This window comes from Podarcis melisellensis (assembly GCF_964234715.1).
Source record: "Podarcis melisellensis genome assembly, chromosome: 2".
Lineage (NCBI taxonomy): Eukaryota > Metazoa > Chordata > Lepidosauria > Squamata > Lacertidae > Podarcis > Podarcis melisellensis.
The window spans coordinates 120,956,042-120,974,774 of NC_138529.1; the positions used below are offsets into that span (position 1 = coordinate 120,956,042).

The 18,733-nt window shown below is 45.5% G+C and overlaps 2 protein-coding genes across 2 annotated transcripts in view; both read left to right on the forward strand.

Annotated features, from left to right (window-relative positions):
* Positions 1-8,749, forward strand: part of LOC309364385 (uncharacterized protein) — a 111,187-nt gene extending 102,438 nt beyond the window's left edge. Inside the window, exon 10 of the mRNA XM_081901554.1 lies at positions 6,089-8,749. Within this exon, the coding sequence (XP_081757680.1) occupies positions 6,089-7,797 (1,709 nt within the window). The 3' untranslated portion in view covers positions 7,798-8,749. The remainder of the gene's footprint in view (positions 1-6,088) is intronic.
* LOC309364635 (uncharacterized protein) overlaps positions 1-18,733 on the forward strand; it is a 33,051-nt gene that overhangs the window by 2,245 nt on the left and 12,073 nt on the right. The window lies entirely within an intron of this gene.

Here is an 18,733-nt window from a genome sequence, read left to right on the forward strand (position 1 = left end):
ACCTTTTTGGGCTCCTCCACCTGCCTTCCAGCGCCTTTGACATCTGCAGGCAATTTGAGACAGGACTACGTCACAGCTCCCCGGCCACCGTGATGTATTGGCGCCAGTACTGTGCTCTGAATGCCCTACCAATGTCAGAGAACTCACTGATCCGTCGCGCAGCACTAGAAGCCATGATTCTTTAAATTACCTGATCCTAATTTCTGGATTGACTGCAGATGGGGCCAGTGTGTTTCGCCTTTTACTTTTCTTTTAGGAATAACTTTTCATTTTCTTTTAAAAACAGGGATCATATAAGACTAATATATAATACAAATATGTAGACTGAGTCTTCTCAGTCTTCTCAGTCTTCTCATATGATTCTCAAAACTAGTAGAAGTAATTTGCAGGAATGTCTATAACATATGGTTCATCATTAGTGGTCAGTGTAGCAGTTCTGAGTTCATGAATTGGTTTAAATTGGAGGAGGAGAGATAGGAGAAAACAGAGCAACAGAACAAGTCACTGATCCATCGCGCAGCACTCGAAGCTGATCCTACATTCTTAAACTACCTGATCCTAATTTCGGGATTGACTGCAGGTGGGGCCTCCGTGTGTTGCCCCATTATCTTTACTTTTTGGAAACACTTTTTATTGCTTTTAAAAACAAGGATTATAGGACTAATAAATGATACAAATGTATAGACTCATTCTTCTCATGTCATTTGAATATCTCAAAACTTGCAGAATAAATTTGCAGGAATAACATGTCGTTCCTTGTTGGTTATCAGTATATGAGTTCTGAGTTCATGAATTGCTATAAATTGAAACAAAAAAGGGTAAACAGCGGAGAACAGAGAACATTCAACTTCGCATAGCCGAATTCCTAGTCAGAAGCTCTTGTGGCCGTTGGGCTTAGATTAAGTGTGAGTAATAGTCATTTTCCATTTTATGTTACCAATTAAACTATCCTTATTTTTCTGAATATCGGATGCACTTTTTCCCCTCCAGAAATGAAGAGGAAATGTTTGTACGTCCTATGGAGCGAATGCAGGCTGTCGCTGAAGCCTGGAGGGCAATAGGGGTCGGTGCGCAGCAGGGGTTGGCGCTGCACACCCGGGCTTCAGGCTGCTGTCCGCGAGCCTTTGGAGCCCGGCGGGAACTCCCGCCGCATTCAAAAGGCTTGTGGATAGCTGCCTCTTCTGGGGGATGGGGTCGCTCAGGCTTCCCCCGCCCCAGCCCCAGCCCCGTAGCTAAAAACGAAGCCAAGAGAGCAAGCGGGATCCATCCCGCTCACTGTCTTGGCTTCTGCCAAAGCCGCCTGCAGCCTCTCCCCGCTGGTGAGTTTGCGTGCGACTAAAGAGGAAGCCAAGACAGCCAGCGGGATGGATCCCGCTCACTGTCTTGGCTTCTTTGCTCTTTGGGGCTGGGAGGGGGAATAATTTTCCCCCCTTTATTTCCCCCCTAAAGACTAGGTGCACCATATGGTCCGGTGCACCCTATGGAGCTAAAAATACGGTATACAGAGTTGGTCTCCTCATGAAAATGAGAAGAGATTCAAACTGAAGTAAGAGATTTAGAAAAAAGCTTTAAATTTAGACCAAATTTAGATTGAGGCAACAGCTGATGGGGAGTGTGTAGGTGAAGATGTTCCTGCTTGTTTCAGAGGAGGCAGGGACGTTGCTGGATCCCGACAAGAGAGCTTTGCGTGAGGAAGTCGAGGAGAATTGTGGGATCATGGACCCTCTCATTAAACATCAATTTTGAAATTCCATACATAGCTCTATTTCGGGGTGGCCAACTTCCAAGAGACTGCGATCTACTCGCAGAATTAAAAACTGGGAGTGATCTCCCCCTGTTTTGTAGGGGTTCAGGTCAAAGTTGTTGAGCTTTTATTAGCAACTCACCAAAGGAGCGCTGGGGGGAAAACAGCCTCCAGCCTCGGTTTGTAAGCTCTGTCTTCCATTCTCCAACAATGGTAGGAGGATCCAGGAGGGGGCCAGCGATTGACTGCGATTGACCAAAACCTCGCAGGGATCTACCAGTAGATCGTGATCGACCTGTTGGGCACCCCTGCTCTATTTGATGAACCTCCACTGTTTGGAAGGAGACCAACGGCATCTGGGATTCTAACATCCACACCATGAGCCCTGAATGGAGGGATATCTTTTTTTAATAATAAATTTTATTAAGATTTTAAAGTTTACATGAAAATATATATATATAAACAAAAAACCACCCCAAATTAAACAAAGAAAAGAAAAGAAAACAATGCCTAAAAGAAAGTCGCATCAAAAAAAAGTAAGAAAAGAAAACAAACAAAAGAGAAAAAAGATACATAGAATTAAAAAAGAACAAGTCAAACCTTTACATAACTTTCTTTCCTTAGCTTATTTCCTTGACCTCCTCACACCTCCCTTTTTTGTATTCCAATTCAATTAGATATTTCAGCAAATCCTTCATCTTTGTTTTTATCCTAATAATTTATCTTAATATACTGTAATTTTACATTCTCTTCTTTCATCAATTAACAATCCATTTTTACTTTATTTAATCTTATTTCTCGTTAAAACTAATATATTTGAACTTAATCTCTTAAGACATTTCCCCTAGGGTCATAAAATTTAATTCCACGATTTTTCCATCCCTCATTAAATTTTTTAAAGTCTCCATATATACACTTTGAATTCCCAATCTTCTTCCACCGTCTCCTCTCCCTGGTCTCGGGCCCTGCCATCACTTCCATCAACCCCCAACAGTCCATCAACCTGGAGATCTTATATCCGAGGCTCTTAACTCTTCTTCACGTCCCTTCTGCCGATCTTCTTGATAATCTTTGATACTAAAAAGCAGATCTTGGGGAAGCTCCAAACCAACAATACTTTTATTCCTTCTTAACAAGTCGGCCAGGTTTCCATGGTTAAAGCTAGGGCCCATAAAGGATTCCAAATCTTGTTTCACAATTCCTCCAAATCCAAAGGCCCCAAAAGCTCCAATCTCCTCCTGGCCCAAGTTCATATCCCAAAAGTCAATTGATCCCTGCATACGGGGATCTCTCCAACTTTCCTTTTCCAGACCAGGCCAGGCTCCCATCTTCATAATCTGGCTTTTTCTAGTTACAGTCATATAGGGCCTCAACTTGTAATCCTCCATTTGCATCTGTAAGGTTGAGGCTCCCCCTTGTATTGCTTTATATTCAACAACAACAACTTTCTCCTTCTCCGATTCATCCATTTGTTCAATTAGAATAGATTCCTGTGCCAGATTCTGGTCAACTTCTGTGCTGATGCCCACTTTTGTTCCCAGGATATCAATATTAGTAGCCATGACATCTATCTGTTTATGCAGCTGTAGTAATGTCGGCCCCCAACCGCTTGCCCCTCCCTCACCTGTATCTGCTCTCCGGCCAGACTAGGTCTCCTAGGGCAGGGTTGGCAGGCACATTACTTTTTGCAAAACAGAACGAAATCGACCCGGTAGGGCTGCCACCACTCCCTCTATTCCAGGGGACCCAGAACCACAACCCAGGGAGAAGGCTGTGACCCGTTATCACTGGCTATCCCCACTCTACAAGTTGTTTCCACAGACTTGCAGACAGAAATTCTACGGTAGAGCGTAACCAAGCGTAAGGCTAGGACTTAGCTATTCCCCCGGGAAGGCACACAAACTAAAACAGTTTCTTTCTTAAAAGTTTATTTTAAAATAACATAAGTAAACATGCTAAAAGAAGCAGGCACATCTTTTGAAACTTACAGATAAGAAAATAAAGACATTGTATAGTCTAACTAACTTACATACTCACAAAGTCAAACACAAATAGGATAGTCAGAGTCCTTTTCAAGAGTCCACAAATTGAAGGCTTTCGTAGATCTCCATTACAAAAGACGAGACGACGGTTATTAGGTGGAACATCAACAGCCGGGCATCTTTGCGGATTGCAGTGAGCAATGGCAGAGAGCAACTTCTCAAACAATCCCCTGATCTTTTATCCCCAATTCGCACTTGGCGTCGTAACTCTCAAGGCAATCATAAGTCTTAATTAATTTTTAAACTCACCAATGACCGGCTTGCTAGTCGATCAATCTACCCCTTGGCAGCTGGGTCAATTTAGAATCCAGAGCCCAAATCAAAGGGTTTCCTCCCTTCCATGGAAATTATGCAGATACCCATTCCCAAGCATTTCAAGGACAGATAACATCATTGGGGGGGGATGTTCACACCCTTAGACCCAGGTGTCTGCCCTTTCATTAAATCAAGGCTTCCTTTATCCCAATAAACCTTTCACGCCAAGGAGCCAGCTAGTCTAGAGTTTAAAGAAACACAACTTCTTTCCCAGGGTCCTTGTGGCTGATGGAGTTCCCACAAGGCCTCACTCTTTTTACTTGACCAAGGAATGATTTCTAAACAGTACCAACTTTACTACAGCAGCTTTCCCAACAAATAAATGGTCTTATTCAATACAGACACTACGTCTTCCTTAGCCGACATTCTTGAGATGTTCAAGGTCAAAACCTGGTTTCCCACAGTCTTTATCTTAAAGCCAAAGTCTGCAGCTGTACTTTTGTAACAATGTCCCAAAACTCCCTCTAGAGGAAGACAGTCTCCATTTGTATCAATCCTTTCCAGCACAATTCCAAAAGTAAAATAGTAACAGTTTTCAGTTACCTTTTCTTCTTTTTAAGCGCAGAAGTGGACGATGGAAACAATGTCTTTCTTTTATGGCTAGCTGTCAAATTTATCCTGTTCACCGTCAAAGGACTTTTGCAAACCGTTCCCAGGTTCAGAGACGTGGTGATTCAATTTTTGATTTTTCACTTTCTCCTGCAGGTTCACTTGGTCAAAATTCCCCCCCCCTTCTCCTGCTTCCAAGGGTGTTAAGTAGTTTCAATCAGTGGGGTTTTAATCCTTTACATGAGACTTTCCAAGACCTTAGTTAACGACTACTTTGCTTCAGTCTGTTTACAGAAAGGGAAGGTGGACTTCCTGTTTGAACCTTCCCCGTTCGGTGCCAAATTAAATTATTTAAAAGTCCAATTTTCTGTTCTACTCATGGGTTGTTGTTTAAAATCCAATTGTCCACAGGAAAAAGTCAGCGCTCTCCGACAGCAGCAATGCGGCTTCACTCCGTGAAAGAAGCGGTCGATTCAAAGCACCGCGCCGCTCACCCCACGTCGCTCCGGATTCTCGATACCGGGTCTCCCCGCGATTAGGGGGGAGCAAAAGGTGCCAGCCAAATCCCAAGTTCACAGGATTCTTCCACTTGTGATTTCTGAGGGTCTCCGCCTTCGCCGTGGTGGTCAGACCCTGTTTTTCACGGAGCAAGTTCCTCCCGATCAGAGGAGCTCTGCCATTGCCAGAGGCGATAACCCGGAAGTCAACTGTTTGTGAATATTCTTTGTCTAGTCATGCCTTTTTAAACAATGACCAGGCTTGGCTGAACCACCCAGGCCTTCTTAAATGTGGGCTTGAGAGTTTTTAGGGAAGTTGAAGTAACTTCCGTCAGGTTTGTTGTTTTGGCTTCTGTTTGCATTTGATTAACCAAAGAGATGACTGACCTTGCATATGGGGTGGATTCCAGGATTGAGCCAAATCAAATCTATCACAAATAAAAGCCAAGCAATATGTCAGTTAATATCAGCCAACAAAGGCAGTGAAAACTATTGTAAGGCTTCACATCTAACTTCAGTCCTTCCTTTATCACAAGCATTCATTAACTTTGTTCAATAATGGATGTGAACCACGTCCCCTTCACTCTGAGTGGGGTTGGGGTCCGGGGCAGCAATGCAGAGTTAGCATGACTTACCCTAACATGGCAGTGCATTGCTGGGGGAGGGCTCAGGTGGTGGGTTTGATGGTTCTGTGTCATCTGAACCCTGGTCACAGTATGCAGGTAGTGTGGCCCATTGGTTTCAAGAGAATCAGGCACCCCTCAGGCGTGCTCAAGTGTTAGGGGGTTGAAGATGCCACACATCTAGAATGCCGTTAAGTTAGACTTCAAGGCTGTCCTCTTGAGGCTGAAACGGAGAACTCTCAAGTCTCTTAGTGAGTTGGGGGCAGGGAACTCTGTTCAATGATCTGGAGCTATAATTATCTTTTCTCTTCATTGCAGATGGTGATGAATGGGGAGGGAAGAACAAGGGGGACCACAACAGAATCCACATATCAGAGAAATCAAATAAATATTCAGAGGATGGAGAGAACATCGGCCAGAGCTCCCAGTCCACCTCCCATCAACGAAAGAGCTTCATTCGGAGGGATAGCCTCACTTCACAGGAAATAATTCATAGAGGAGAGAAATTGTATCACTGCAGAGAATGTGGAAAGAGCTTCAGTCGAAAGGATCATCTCACTCGCCATCAAATAATTCATACAGGGGAGAAACCCTATCAGTGCTTAGAATGTGGAAAGAGCTTTAATCAAAGCGCACAACTCACTTCCCATCAAAGAATTCATACGGGGGAGAAACCCTATCAGTGCCTGGAGTGTGAAAAGAGCTTCAGTCACAGGCAGAGTCTCATTTCCCATCAAAGAATTCATACAGGGGAGAAACCCTTTCAGTGCTTGGAATGTGGGAAGAGAGTCAGTCACAGGAAGAGTCTCACTTCCCATCAAAGAATTCATACAGAGGATAAACCCTTTCAGTGCCTGGAATGTGGGAAGAGCTTCACTTGCAACTCAAATCTCACTTCCCATCAAAGAATTCATACAGGGAAGAAACCATATCAGTGCTTCGAATGTGGGAAGAGCTTCCGTCAAAGTCGGCGTCTCTATTCCCATCAAAGAATTCATACAGGGGAGAAACCCTATCAGTGCTTCAAATGTGGGAAGAGCTTCAGTCGAAAGGACATTCTCACTTTGCATCAAAGAATACATACAGGGGAGAAATCCTATCAGTGCTTAGAATGTGGGAAGAGCTTCAGTCACAGACAACATCTCACTTCCCATCAAAGAATTCATACCGGGGAGAAACCCTATCAGTGCCTAGAATGTGAAAAGAGCTTCAGTCACAGGCAGAGTCTCACTTCCCATCAAAAACTTCATAAAGGAGAGAAACCCTTTCAGTGCTTGGAATGTGGAAAGAGCTTCAGTCGAAAGGATCATCTCACTTCCCATCAAAGAATTCATACCGGGGAGAAACCCTATCAGTGCTTGGAATGTGGCAAGAGCTTCAGTCACAGTCGGAGTCTCTATTCCCATCACAAAGTTCATACAGGAGAGAAACCACATCAGTGCTTGGAATGTGGAAAGAGCTTCAGTGAAAGCAGCAGTCTCACTTTGCATCAAAGAATCCATACAGGGGAGAAACCCTATCAGTGCTTTGAATGTGGGAAGAGTTTCAGTCAAAGCTCCTATCTCATAATCCATCAAAGAATCCATACAGGGGAGAAACCGTATCATTGCTTCGAATGTGGGAAGAGCTTCAGTCAGCGCCCCCATCTCATAATCCATAAAAGAATCCATACAGAGGAGAAACCATATCAGTGCTTGGATTGTGGAAAGAGATTCAGACATAGACAACATCTCACTTCCCATCAAAGAATCCATATGGGGCAGAAACCCTTTCAGTGCTTGGAATGTGGAAAGAGCTTCAGTCGCAGCCAAAGTCTCACATCCCATCAAATAATCCATACAGGGCAGAAACCCTATCAATGCTTCGAATGTGGGAAGCGCTTCAGTCACAGATCACATCTCACTTCCCATCAAAGAATTCATACAGGGGAGAAACCCTATGAGTGCTTCGATTGTGGGAAGAGCTTCAGTCAGAGCCAGAATCTCGCTTCCCATCAAATAATTCATACAAGAGAGAAAACTTCTTAGTGTTTGGAATGTGGGAAGAGCTTCAGTCAGAGTGCCACTCTCATGGCCCACCAAATAATTCATACAGAGTTGAAAGCATATCAGCGCATGGAATGTGGATAAAATTTCACTCGTAAATAAGTCAATTTAAGAACTCACAGCATGGTGAATAATAGAATGGTAGATTCAGAATCTAGTCCAATCCCCGCCAATGCAGAAAAAAACTCATTTCAAGCATCCATGACAGATGGCCACCCAACTTCTTCTTAAATACCTCCAATGAAGGAGAGTCCACCGGCTTCTGAGGGAGTTCCTTTTCACTGCTGGCTCTTACTCTCAGAAAGTTCTTCCTGATCTTTAGGAGAAATCTCCTTTTGTGTTGCTTGAATCAACTCTTCAGATTCCTTCAAGACCTTGAGAAAGACTTCTGTAAGTCTGAGAATGTCCAGGGGATTGGACCATGCTCTATATTTGGGGGGGGGAAACCCATTGAGATGAGTCCGATATAGGGCTTAAGTCATCTGGGCATTGGTCAGTTTGTCATAATTACAGACATACTTACTGGTTTGGACGGAAGTGATTCTTATTCTGGGGAAGTGGTGACTGTGAGATTACAGGCGCTCTCGCCAATATTATCCAAACGTCCAGTAAAACTTTGACACAGCAGACCGAATGTTTACCCGCTGAGGTTGATGTATTGGGAGGTTAGGTTTAGGGCCGTGTGGTATTGCTTCATTGTATGTGGGGTCCCTATAAAGGGAACTTCTTCCTTTAGGTGGGAGGGAAACTGGTCACGTTACCATCAGTTGAATGCAACATTTAAGTTAGATTTTAAAAAATGGATTTGCAGAACAAAACTCACAGTTTGAAAGCTTGCTATATGTTAATGGAAAACGTCATGAAGATGATGCAGAGGACTCAATCAAGATTATCAAGGGTCTGAAACCAAGCCTTCTGAAGAGGGCTTGAAGGAACTGGGCGTATCTATTTCAAGTTAAGTTTGCCGAGTTCAAGTTAAGTTTGCCGAAATCTACGCTTGCGACATGGGCTGCCACATGTTGAGATTTTCCCGGAAATTTCAGCAATTTCCGCCCAGACGCTGTTTACAATTCTGGATGTATGGCAACCATGTCTATATACAGTGGTACCTCGGTTCTCAAACAGCTGAGTTCCTGAACAACTTTGAACTCGAATGCTGCAAACCTGGAAGTCAGTGTTCCAGTTTGCGAACTTTGCTTCGGAAGCCAAACGTGCTCCTGAGCTTCTGTTTTCACTGTTCCGCTGCTAATTTGCCCCCCCCCCATTGTAATCAAAGCCTTCCATTTGCAATTGCAGTGTTCTGAGGTGATATTTGGAGATGATATCTGGTGCTTTTTTTTGCTAAAAGGAATTGCGTTTTTATTTGGCTTTTTCGTTTTTGTGACTGTGGCTTGTTCTCTGTTTTTGATTGATTGTGTGACTGCGGCAATGTATAAAAGCCCCTCCCCCATCCAAACAATGTCTATCAATCAGTGCAGGTAAGAAAAAATAATAATTTTAATTTGAATCTAAAGTACTGTCTTCTTTCTTTTATAGTACAGTACATTGATTATTGCTTTTATTTTATGGATCAATGCTCTCGTTAGATAGTTAAATTCATGTTAAATTGCTGTTTTAGGAGTTGTTTTTAAAAGTCGAATTGATTAATCTGTTTTGCATTACTTTCTTTATTTAAAATTTATTTTATTTTATTTGAGTTTAGGATTTCTTACATACATATATTATGTTCTTACAATTTTTAAATTTTAAATTATACCCATTGTCATGAAATCATAGAATCATAGGATCATAGAGTTGGAAGAGACCACAAGGGCCATCGAGTCCAACCCCCTGCCAAGCAGGAAACACCATCAGAGCACTCCTGACATATGGTTGTCAAGCCTCTGTGTCAGGGAACTGTCATCCGAGGAAAAAGTGGTGGACAGGCTCCAGCAGAATAGGAGAGACTCTGCAGCAGCGGAGGGAACCAGCAGGGGGAGTGCCAGAGTCACTGCGGAGGAAGGGCTCTGGGACACTTCCAGTGGAAACAGTGAAGAGGTTACTAGACCTCCCTTAGGAACTCCATCCCTTCGCCGGAAACTGTCACGCAGAGAGTCACGAAGGCGCATGTCTGTCAAACAACTTTTATGTTGGCGTAAGTTCCGTAGCCGCCCACTGTCAGATTCTACCAGCGACTAGCGGAGTCATGCTTTGGGGGAGCTCCGTTAGTGCCTGGGTTTGGATGACCAGCCAAACCCCAGCGGGATCCAGCTTTTACGCGCAAGCAGCTCATTATCCCATCATAGCAATCTGACAGTCTCCGAAAGCAGCTTGTGCAAGCAGAGGGCATCATGAGCGAACCAGCCGGAACAGGAGGAGCAGGAGCGGGAGCAGGTCCAAGCCTGGAAGAAAGGTATAGGGCGTTGGAGGTCCAGCTCGCACTGCAAACGGCGAGGCTAGAGGAGAGGAGGGCTCAAGATGCAGATAAGGGGAAAACCACCCCACTTGCCAGAAGGGTGCCTGGATTGGTGCAGAAATTTGGGGGGGATCCCAGGAACTATCAAGCCTTTAGGACAGAGATGCAATATGCTCTCAATCTACTGTTTGATGACTTCCCCGATGAGAACTCTAGAGTGGCGTACGTGATTGGCCATCTAGAGGGAGGGGCGAGGGACTGGGTTCGGCCCCTGATGGCAGCCAATAACGAAATCTTAAAGGACACAATGAAGTTTTTTCGCGCCATGGACTTGATGTTTTCCAGCGAGATTGAGCAGGGGGTGGTGCGCAGGAAGTTAATGGCATGTAAACAAGGGAGCCGATCTGTACGTGAGTACTGGACTGAGTTCACCATGCTGATTCACAGACTGGGGTGGGACCTTGCTAGTGAACCTATTCAGATGATGTTTGAAGAAGGTCTGTCTCCGTCAGTGAAGGATGAACTTTCCCGGGCACCTAGGGCGGAGTCTATGGATCAGCTGACTAAAGCAGCGCTGTCCATAGGATCACGCCAGGAAGCTAGAGCTATGGAAAAGCGGGAAGAAAAGGGGGAACGTTGGAAGGATTTCCGCATTCCAGAGATTCCGGAGCAGCCTTTCCCGCCAGCAGAGCCGATGGAACTGGGAACAGCGCGCGCGCGCGCAGTTTCAAACACCAGGGAAGAGCGGAAGAAGGAGGGAAAGAGCGGCAAGAGATGCTATCTCTGCCAACAGCCAGGTCACTTTGCCAGAGTCTGTCCGCAAAGGAAGGAATGGCAAGGGATGGCAGGAACTGTTGGGGGGAAGGAGGAGGGAGAAATGAAGGAACAAGTAAAAGCCAACGCCTGGTTGCCAACATCAGGGCACAGCAGCCAGGCCAGGGAGTAGTGAACGTGCCCACGCCGGAACCTCCAAGACCAGCGCTTGTGATAGAGGTGTTGCTGGAACTGGCAAACGGACACCCACTAAAGATAAAAGCGCTATTGGACTCAGGTAGCTCATGTAATTTCATGAGTAAGGAGTTTGCAGCGGAACATCAGATACAGACTATCCCATTAAGTAAGCCTTTGCAGGTTACCACGATAGATGGGAGGGAGCTGTTGGGAGGAGAAGTGAGCCAACAGACTGTACCTATGATAATGAGGGTGGCACGGCACACAGAACTGATTGCGTTTAACGTAGCCACCTTGGGAGGAGCCCCTATTATCTTGGGAATGAGCTGGCTGGCACTACACGATCCGCTAGTAGGCTGGCATCAGAGAGTGGTTTCCTTTGGATCAGCACATTGCCTAGAACACTGCAAGGAGGGAGAGGCGCAGGCAGGTGCCAGGGCCACTCTAGCAGGGGTGGAAGTGATGGACAAGGGGAAGGTGCCACCGCAATACGCTGATTTAATTGATGTATTCAGCGAAAAAGAAGCAGATAAACTGCCCCCGCACAGACCCTTTGACTGTCAAATCACCTTACTCCCAGGAGCACAATTGCCAGTGGGCAAGCTGTATGCAATGTCAGACAGTGAGATGCAGGAGTTAAGGGAGTTCATTGACAAGAATCTTAAGCGAGGTTTCATCAGAGAGTCACGAGCGGTGGGGGGCAGTCCAGTGTTCTTTGTGGACAAGAAACACACGGGCAAGCCCAGACTTGTGTGTGATTTCAGGTCCCTGAATGCAGTGTCAGAACCAGTGACTTTCCCTATGCCTAGACTTGATGACATTCTGACACAGGTGAGAAAAGGGAAAATTTTTACCAAGCTGGACCTTAGGGGGGCATATAACTTGATACGTGTGAGGAAGGGGGATGAGTGGAAGACCACTATGTTCACCCCCTTGGGGGCTTTTGAGTACCTCGTTATGCCCTTCGGATTACAAGGAGGCTCCGCCTGTTTTCAATCATTCATGAATCACGTCCTGGGGCCATTGCTCTACAAGAACTGCGTAGCGTTCTTAGATGACGTCCTGGTGTACTCAGAGAATGAGGAGCAGCATGTGCGAGATGTAAGAGAGGTACTGAGCAAACTTCGAGAAAACCGGCTGTGGGTGAAACTGGAGAAGTGTCAGTTTCATACCAGGGAGGTGGAATTCCTGGGGTACCGGTTGTCTGACAAGGGATTGGCCATGGATCCCAGCAAGGTTCAAGCGGTACTGGAATGGAAAACACCAAAGACCAAGAAGGACGTGCAAAGGTTCCTGGGCTTCGGAAACTTCTATAGGAAGTTCATCAAAAACTTTGCCCATTTGACTGCGCCCATCACGGATTGTCTTAGTAGCAAAAAAAAAATTGTTTGGACGGAAGAAGCGCAGCAGGCGTTCGAACGCCTAAAGCAGGCGTTTGCGTCGGAAGAGCAGCTTCTGCACGTGGATCTACAAAAACCAATGAGAGTGGAGACTGATGCGTCAGACCGAGCGGTGGGGGCCGTGCTTCTCCAGCCGGGAAAGGATACGTCTGAATGGAGACCGTGTGCATTCTTTTCGCGAAAATTGAACAAATCCGAGAGGAACTACACGGTGTACGACAGAGAACTGCTCGCCATTCATGAAGCATTCCGGAAATGGCGGCACTTGCTGATTGGGGCGCAACACAAGGTTCAAGTCCGAACTGACCACAAAAATCTGGAATATTGGAGAACAGCTCGAGTGCTGAACCAGAGACAAGTGCGATGGGCTCAGGAGTTCTCCAAGTTCCACTTTGAGATTCGTTACGTGCCAGGCTCAGAGAACGTGAGAGCGGATGCCCTTTCCAGGAAACCGGAGTACTTAGAGGGGGAGGGAGCGCCTGAGGCAAGGCATGTAATCTCTGAAGACCGCTGGGTGTGTGGGGCGGCATTGGTGGGGCAAAGGGAACTGATGGAAGGGACGGAGAACGATGCATACGCCCAAGAGAAACTCAGAGAACTCAGGAGGACAGAAGAGAACACAGGGGGGTTTGAAGAAAAGAACGGGGCGTTATATTACAAAGGGGCACTGTACATACCAGATGGGGAACTGAGGGGGAGAGTACTCAAGCAGTTGCATGACAGCCCCACAGCGGGGCATTTTGGACAGCACAAAACCATGTGGTTGGTTACCAGGGAGTTTTGGTGGCCCAAGGTGAGGGAGGACGTGCGGGAATATGTCAGGGGTTGCGACAGGTGCCAGCGAGCAAAAGGAGAGAGGGTGGCGCCAGCGGGGCTATTACAACCCTTACCCACGCCAGAGAGGCCATGGGAGGCAGTATCCATAGATTTTATGACGGATCTGCCAAAATCCAAAGGCAAAACAGCTGTCATGGTGGTGGTAGATCTATTAACCAAAATGTGTCATTTTATAGCATGTTCACATGCGGTTACAGCGGAAGAGACCGCCAAGTTGTTTGTAGAGCATATTTTCAGGTTGCATGGCGCCCCCTTGAGGGTGGTCAGTGACAGAGGCAAACAATTTACTTCCAGGTTCTGGAGGAAACTTATGAGCTTACTGCAAGTAGAACTCAATTTCTCCACTGCCCGACACCCAGAAACTAATGGGCAAGCGGAAAGGGCAAACGGGATTTTACAACAATACCTGAGGTGTTATGTAAAGGACAGAGAAAATGATTGGGTAGATAAGCTACCGCTGGCCGAATTTGCCTACAACAACGCGGAGAATGTGTCCACAGGAATGAGTCCTTTCCTGGCAAACTATGGGTGCCATCCCCGGGCATTCCCAGGAGAGGGAGGGGAGAGGTGGAGCGTGCCGGCGGCGGAAATGTTTTTTGAAGAGATGGAAGCGATTCACCGTCAGCTCCAACTTAACTTAGAGAGAGCCAAGGAAGAATATAAGAAACAAGCAGACAGAAATAGGAGGGAAGGTGAAACCATAAGGGTGGGAGACCGGGTGTGGTTGTCAACCCAAGGTCTACCGTTCAAAGGGGGGAGTAAGAAGTTGAGACCCAAAAGATTGGGACCCTTTGAGGTCATACAGCAGGTCAATCCAGTAGCATTCAAACTCAGACTGCCCAGTCACATGAAATTACATCCAGTATTTCACAGGTCATTACTGTCGCCGTACCGAGAGGGACGGGAGTGGGGGGAGCGTGAGAGAGAGGCCACCCAAGCGCCCGTGATAGAAGAGAGAGAACGCGACATGAACGTGGCAGGAATCATTGATTCCAGGTGGAAGGGGAATCAGGTGGAATATCTGGTAGAATGGGAGGGGGAAGTAGAGTCGGAAAACACTTGGGTACCAGCAGAGGTAGTCAAGGACGAGGTTTTAATAGAAACATTTCACCAGCGTTTTCCAAAAAAACCGCAACCCGTGGCACGATTTAGAAGGGAACACTTTGGGACCACCGATGAGGAAAGAGAGTTTGAAGGGTTCCCAGAGTCAGGGGTGGGTGAGGAAGCCGACTCCGACGAAGAAGAGGAAGACGGGGAGAGAGACGGTACGCCATGGTTAGAAGTGTTTGAATCCTCGGACGACGAGGAGAGCTCCTTCAGGGGCTTTCCGCCCTCACCGCCAGTGGGAGAGGAGGTAGGGGGGTGTGAAGGGGGCCCTGGGGGGGAGGTGGATGTCAGGGAACTGTCATCCGAGGAAAAAGTGGTGGACAGGCTCCAGCAGAATAGGAGAGACTCTGCAGCAGCGGAGGGAACCAGCAGGGGGAGTGCCAGAGTCACTGCGGAGGAAGGGCTCTGGGACACTTCCAGTGGAAACAGTGAAGAGGTTACTAGACCTCCCTTAGGAACTCCATCCCTTCGCCGGAAACTGTCACGCAGAGAGTCACGAAGGCGCATGTCTGTCAAACAACTTTTATGTTGGCGTAAGTTCCGTAGCCGCCCACTGTCAGATTCTACCAGCGACTAGCGGAGTCATGCTTTGGGGGAGCTCCGTTAGTGCCTGGGTTTGGATGACCAGCCAAACCCCAGCGGGATCCAGCTTTTACGCGCAAGCAGCTCATTATCCCATCATACTCTGCTTAAAGACCTCCAAAGAAGGAGACTCCACCACACTCCTTGGCAGCAAATTCCACTGTCGAACAGCTCTTACTGTCAGGAAGTTCTTCCTAATGTTTAGGTGGAATCTTTTTTCTTGTAGTTTGGAACCATTGCTCTGTGTCCACTTCTCTGGAGCAGCAGAAAACAACCTTTCTCCCTCCTCTATGTGACATCCTTTTATATATTTGAACATGGCTATCATATCACCCCTTAACCTCCTCTTCTCCAGGCTAAACATGCCCAGCTCCCTTAGATGTTTCTAATAAGGCATCGTTTCTAGGCCTTTGACCATTTTGGTTGCCCTCCTCTGGACACGTTCCAGTTTGTCAGTGTCCTTCTTGAACTGTGGTGCCCAGAACTGGACACAGTACTCCAGGTGAGGTCTGACCAGAGCAGAATACAGTGGCACTATTACTTCCCTTGATCTAGATGCTATACTCCTATTGATGCAGCCCAGAATTGCATTGGCTTTTTTAGCTGCCATGTCAACACTGTTGGCTCATGTCAAGTTTGTGGTCAACCAAGACTCCTAGATCACATGTACTGCTCTCAAGCCAGGTGTCACCCATCTTGTATTTGTGCCTCTCATTTTTTTTGCCCAAGTGCAATACTTTACATTTCTCCCTGTTAAAATTCATCTTGTTTTGGCCCAGTTTGTTTTGGCCCAATCTGTCAAGGTCACTTTGAAGTGTGATCCTGTCCTCTGGGGTGTTAGCCACCCCTCCCAGTTTGGTGTCATCTGCAAATTTGATCAGGATGCCCTTGAGTCCATCATCCAAGTTGTTGATAAAGATGTTGAATAAGACCGGGCCCAAGACAGAACCCTGTGGCACCCCACTAGTCACTCTTCTCCAGGATGAAGAGGAACCATTGATAAGCACCCTTTGGGTTTGGTCAGTCAGCCAGTTACAAATCCACTGAGTGGTAGCATAGTCAAGACCACATTTTACCAGCTTCTTTACAAGAATATCATGGGGCACCTTGTCAAATGCCTTGCTGAAATCAAGGTAGGCTACCTCCACTGCATTCCCTTCATCTACCAGGCTCTCACCTCCCCCTTTTGTATTCCAATTCAGATTCTTAATTCAGCAAATCCTTATTATAACTTGTTGTAACTTATTATGACTTATTACTCAACCTCTACATTACAGCTGGTAACCACTTAATTTTCATCCGACATCACACTAATGTCACAGTATTCCTTTCTAGGTGCTCACAGTCTGTTTGCTTAATGATCTGCTACAGAATCTTCCCTGTTATTGATGTCAGACTGACTGGGCGGTAAATATTTGGGTCCTCTCTTTCCACCTTTTTGAAAATAGGGACAACATTTGCCCTCCTCCAGTCTGCCGGGACTTTGCCTGTTCTCCAGGAATTCTCAAAGATGACTGCCAGTGGTTCTGAGATCACATCTGCGAGGTCTCTTCCAACTCTATGATTCTGATTCTATGACCTGGAGTTCTTTTAATACTCTTGGATGCAGAGTTTAGACTCTTTAAACTTGGGAACAGATATTTGGCTCCATGACCAAAATGACCAAAAGGGTCAGCTTCTAGAGGACTGGAAAGATCATGATTGTACTTCCCCTACCCTCAGCCCTAACCCCGTTGAGTATTTTTTGTTATGAGACTGAGTGTTTGGGGCTGATGCTGTAGCATTCTTGTCTGGGGACTTGATGGAAAAACAGAAAAGTGTCCCTCACCTAACTCTCCAATGCCCTTCAACAAGAATGCTGTAGGAAATATTGCTAAGCCCAAAGGGAGCCAAGAATTTGCTTCAGCTCCACAACAGCAGCAAGAATACTTATCACAAAGTATTGGAAAACACAAGATCTACCCACCCGGGAAGAACGGCAGATGAAGGTGATGGACGTCATGGAACTGGCTGAGATGACTGGCAGAATCCGAGACCAAGGAGAAGAGTTGGTGGAAGAAGATTGGAAAAAAATTAAAGTTTATTTTCAGAAATATTGTAAAATTAAGGAATGTTAGAAAGATGTTGGAATAAAACTATGTGGTTTTAGCAGAAAAGATATAAAGGATTAAGCCAAAATGAATTGGTGAAAGAGAATGTAAAATCACAGTATATTAAGATAAATTATTAAGATAAAAACAAAGCTGGAAAGGATTTGCTGAAATATCTAACTGAATTAGAATACAAAAATGGGAGGTGTGAGGAGGGCAAGGAAATAAGCGAATGAAAGCAAGTGATGTAAAGGTTTGACTTGTTTCTCTTTTTTTTGTTCTTGGATGATATTTGTTTTCTTATGTATTGTTCTTTCTTTTTCTTTTTTGATTGTTCTGTTTTGACTTATATTTTTTCTTTTTTTCTGTAACCTTTTAAAAAAAATTCTAATAAAAATTTACTTAAAAAGTAAAACGGAAAAAAAAGAATTTGCTTCAGCTCACCTTGTTAATGGCAGAGCAAAAGCTATGCATGAGTCATTCTCAATCTACTTTCAGGACTGATTTTAGAACCTCATCATGCAAACATGACTATCCACACAGGGACCATCTATTTTTATTTTTTTCTGATACTGGATTTTAAGTTACAGTTACATCTTTTAAAACAGCTGTCAGTATAGCCTTTGAAAAGGTCCCCCATGATATTATTGCAAAAAAACTAGTAAAATGTGGGCTAGACAAAGCTACTGTTAGGTGGATTTGTAATTGGTTGACGGGCTGAACCCAAAGAGTGCTCATCAGTGGCTCACCTTCATCCTGGAAAAAAATGACTATTAGGGTTCCACAAGGTTCTGTCCTGGGCCTGGTGCTATTCAATATTTTTATAAATGATTTGGATGATGGAATAGAGGGTGTGCTAATCAAATTTGCAAATGACTGCAAACTGGGAGGGGTTGCTAATACACCAGAGGACAGGGTCAGAATTCAAAATGACCTGAATAGCCTAGAGAGCTGGGCCAAAACCAACAATATGGAGTTCCATAGGGAGAAATGTAAGGTACTACACCTGGATAGAAAAAATGAAATGCACAGGTGGGGGACACTTGGCTTGACAACAGTACCAGTGAAAGGGATCTGGGAGTCTTAGTCAACCACAAGCTGAATATGAGTCAACAGTGTGATGTGGCAACTAAGAATGCCAATGCGATTCTGGGCTGCATCAATAGGAGTATAGTGTCTAGATCAAGTGAAGGAATGCCACCACACTATTCTGGTTGGTCAGACCACACCTGAAATACTGTGTCCAGTTGAAGAAGGATATTGTCAAGTTGGAGCATGTCCAGAGGAGGGTGACCAAAATGTAAAATGTCTGGAATCCAAGCCCTATGAGGAGAGACTTAGGGAGCTGGATTTCTTTAATCTAGAGAAGAGAAGATTAAGGAGTGGGATGTCATATTGAAGAGGGAGCAAGCTTGTTTTCTGCTGTTCTAGAGACTAGGATGCAGAATAATGGATTCAAACTATGGGAAAAGAGATTCCACCCAGGCGGCGTAATCCAGTCAGGGAAAAAGGGAGACATACTATGTTTAGGGCACCGTTTCCAGCCCCTTCCCCTT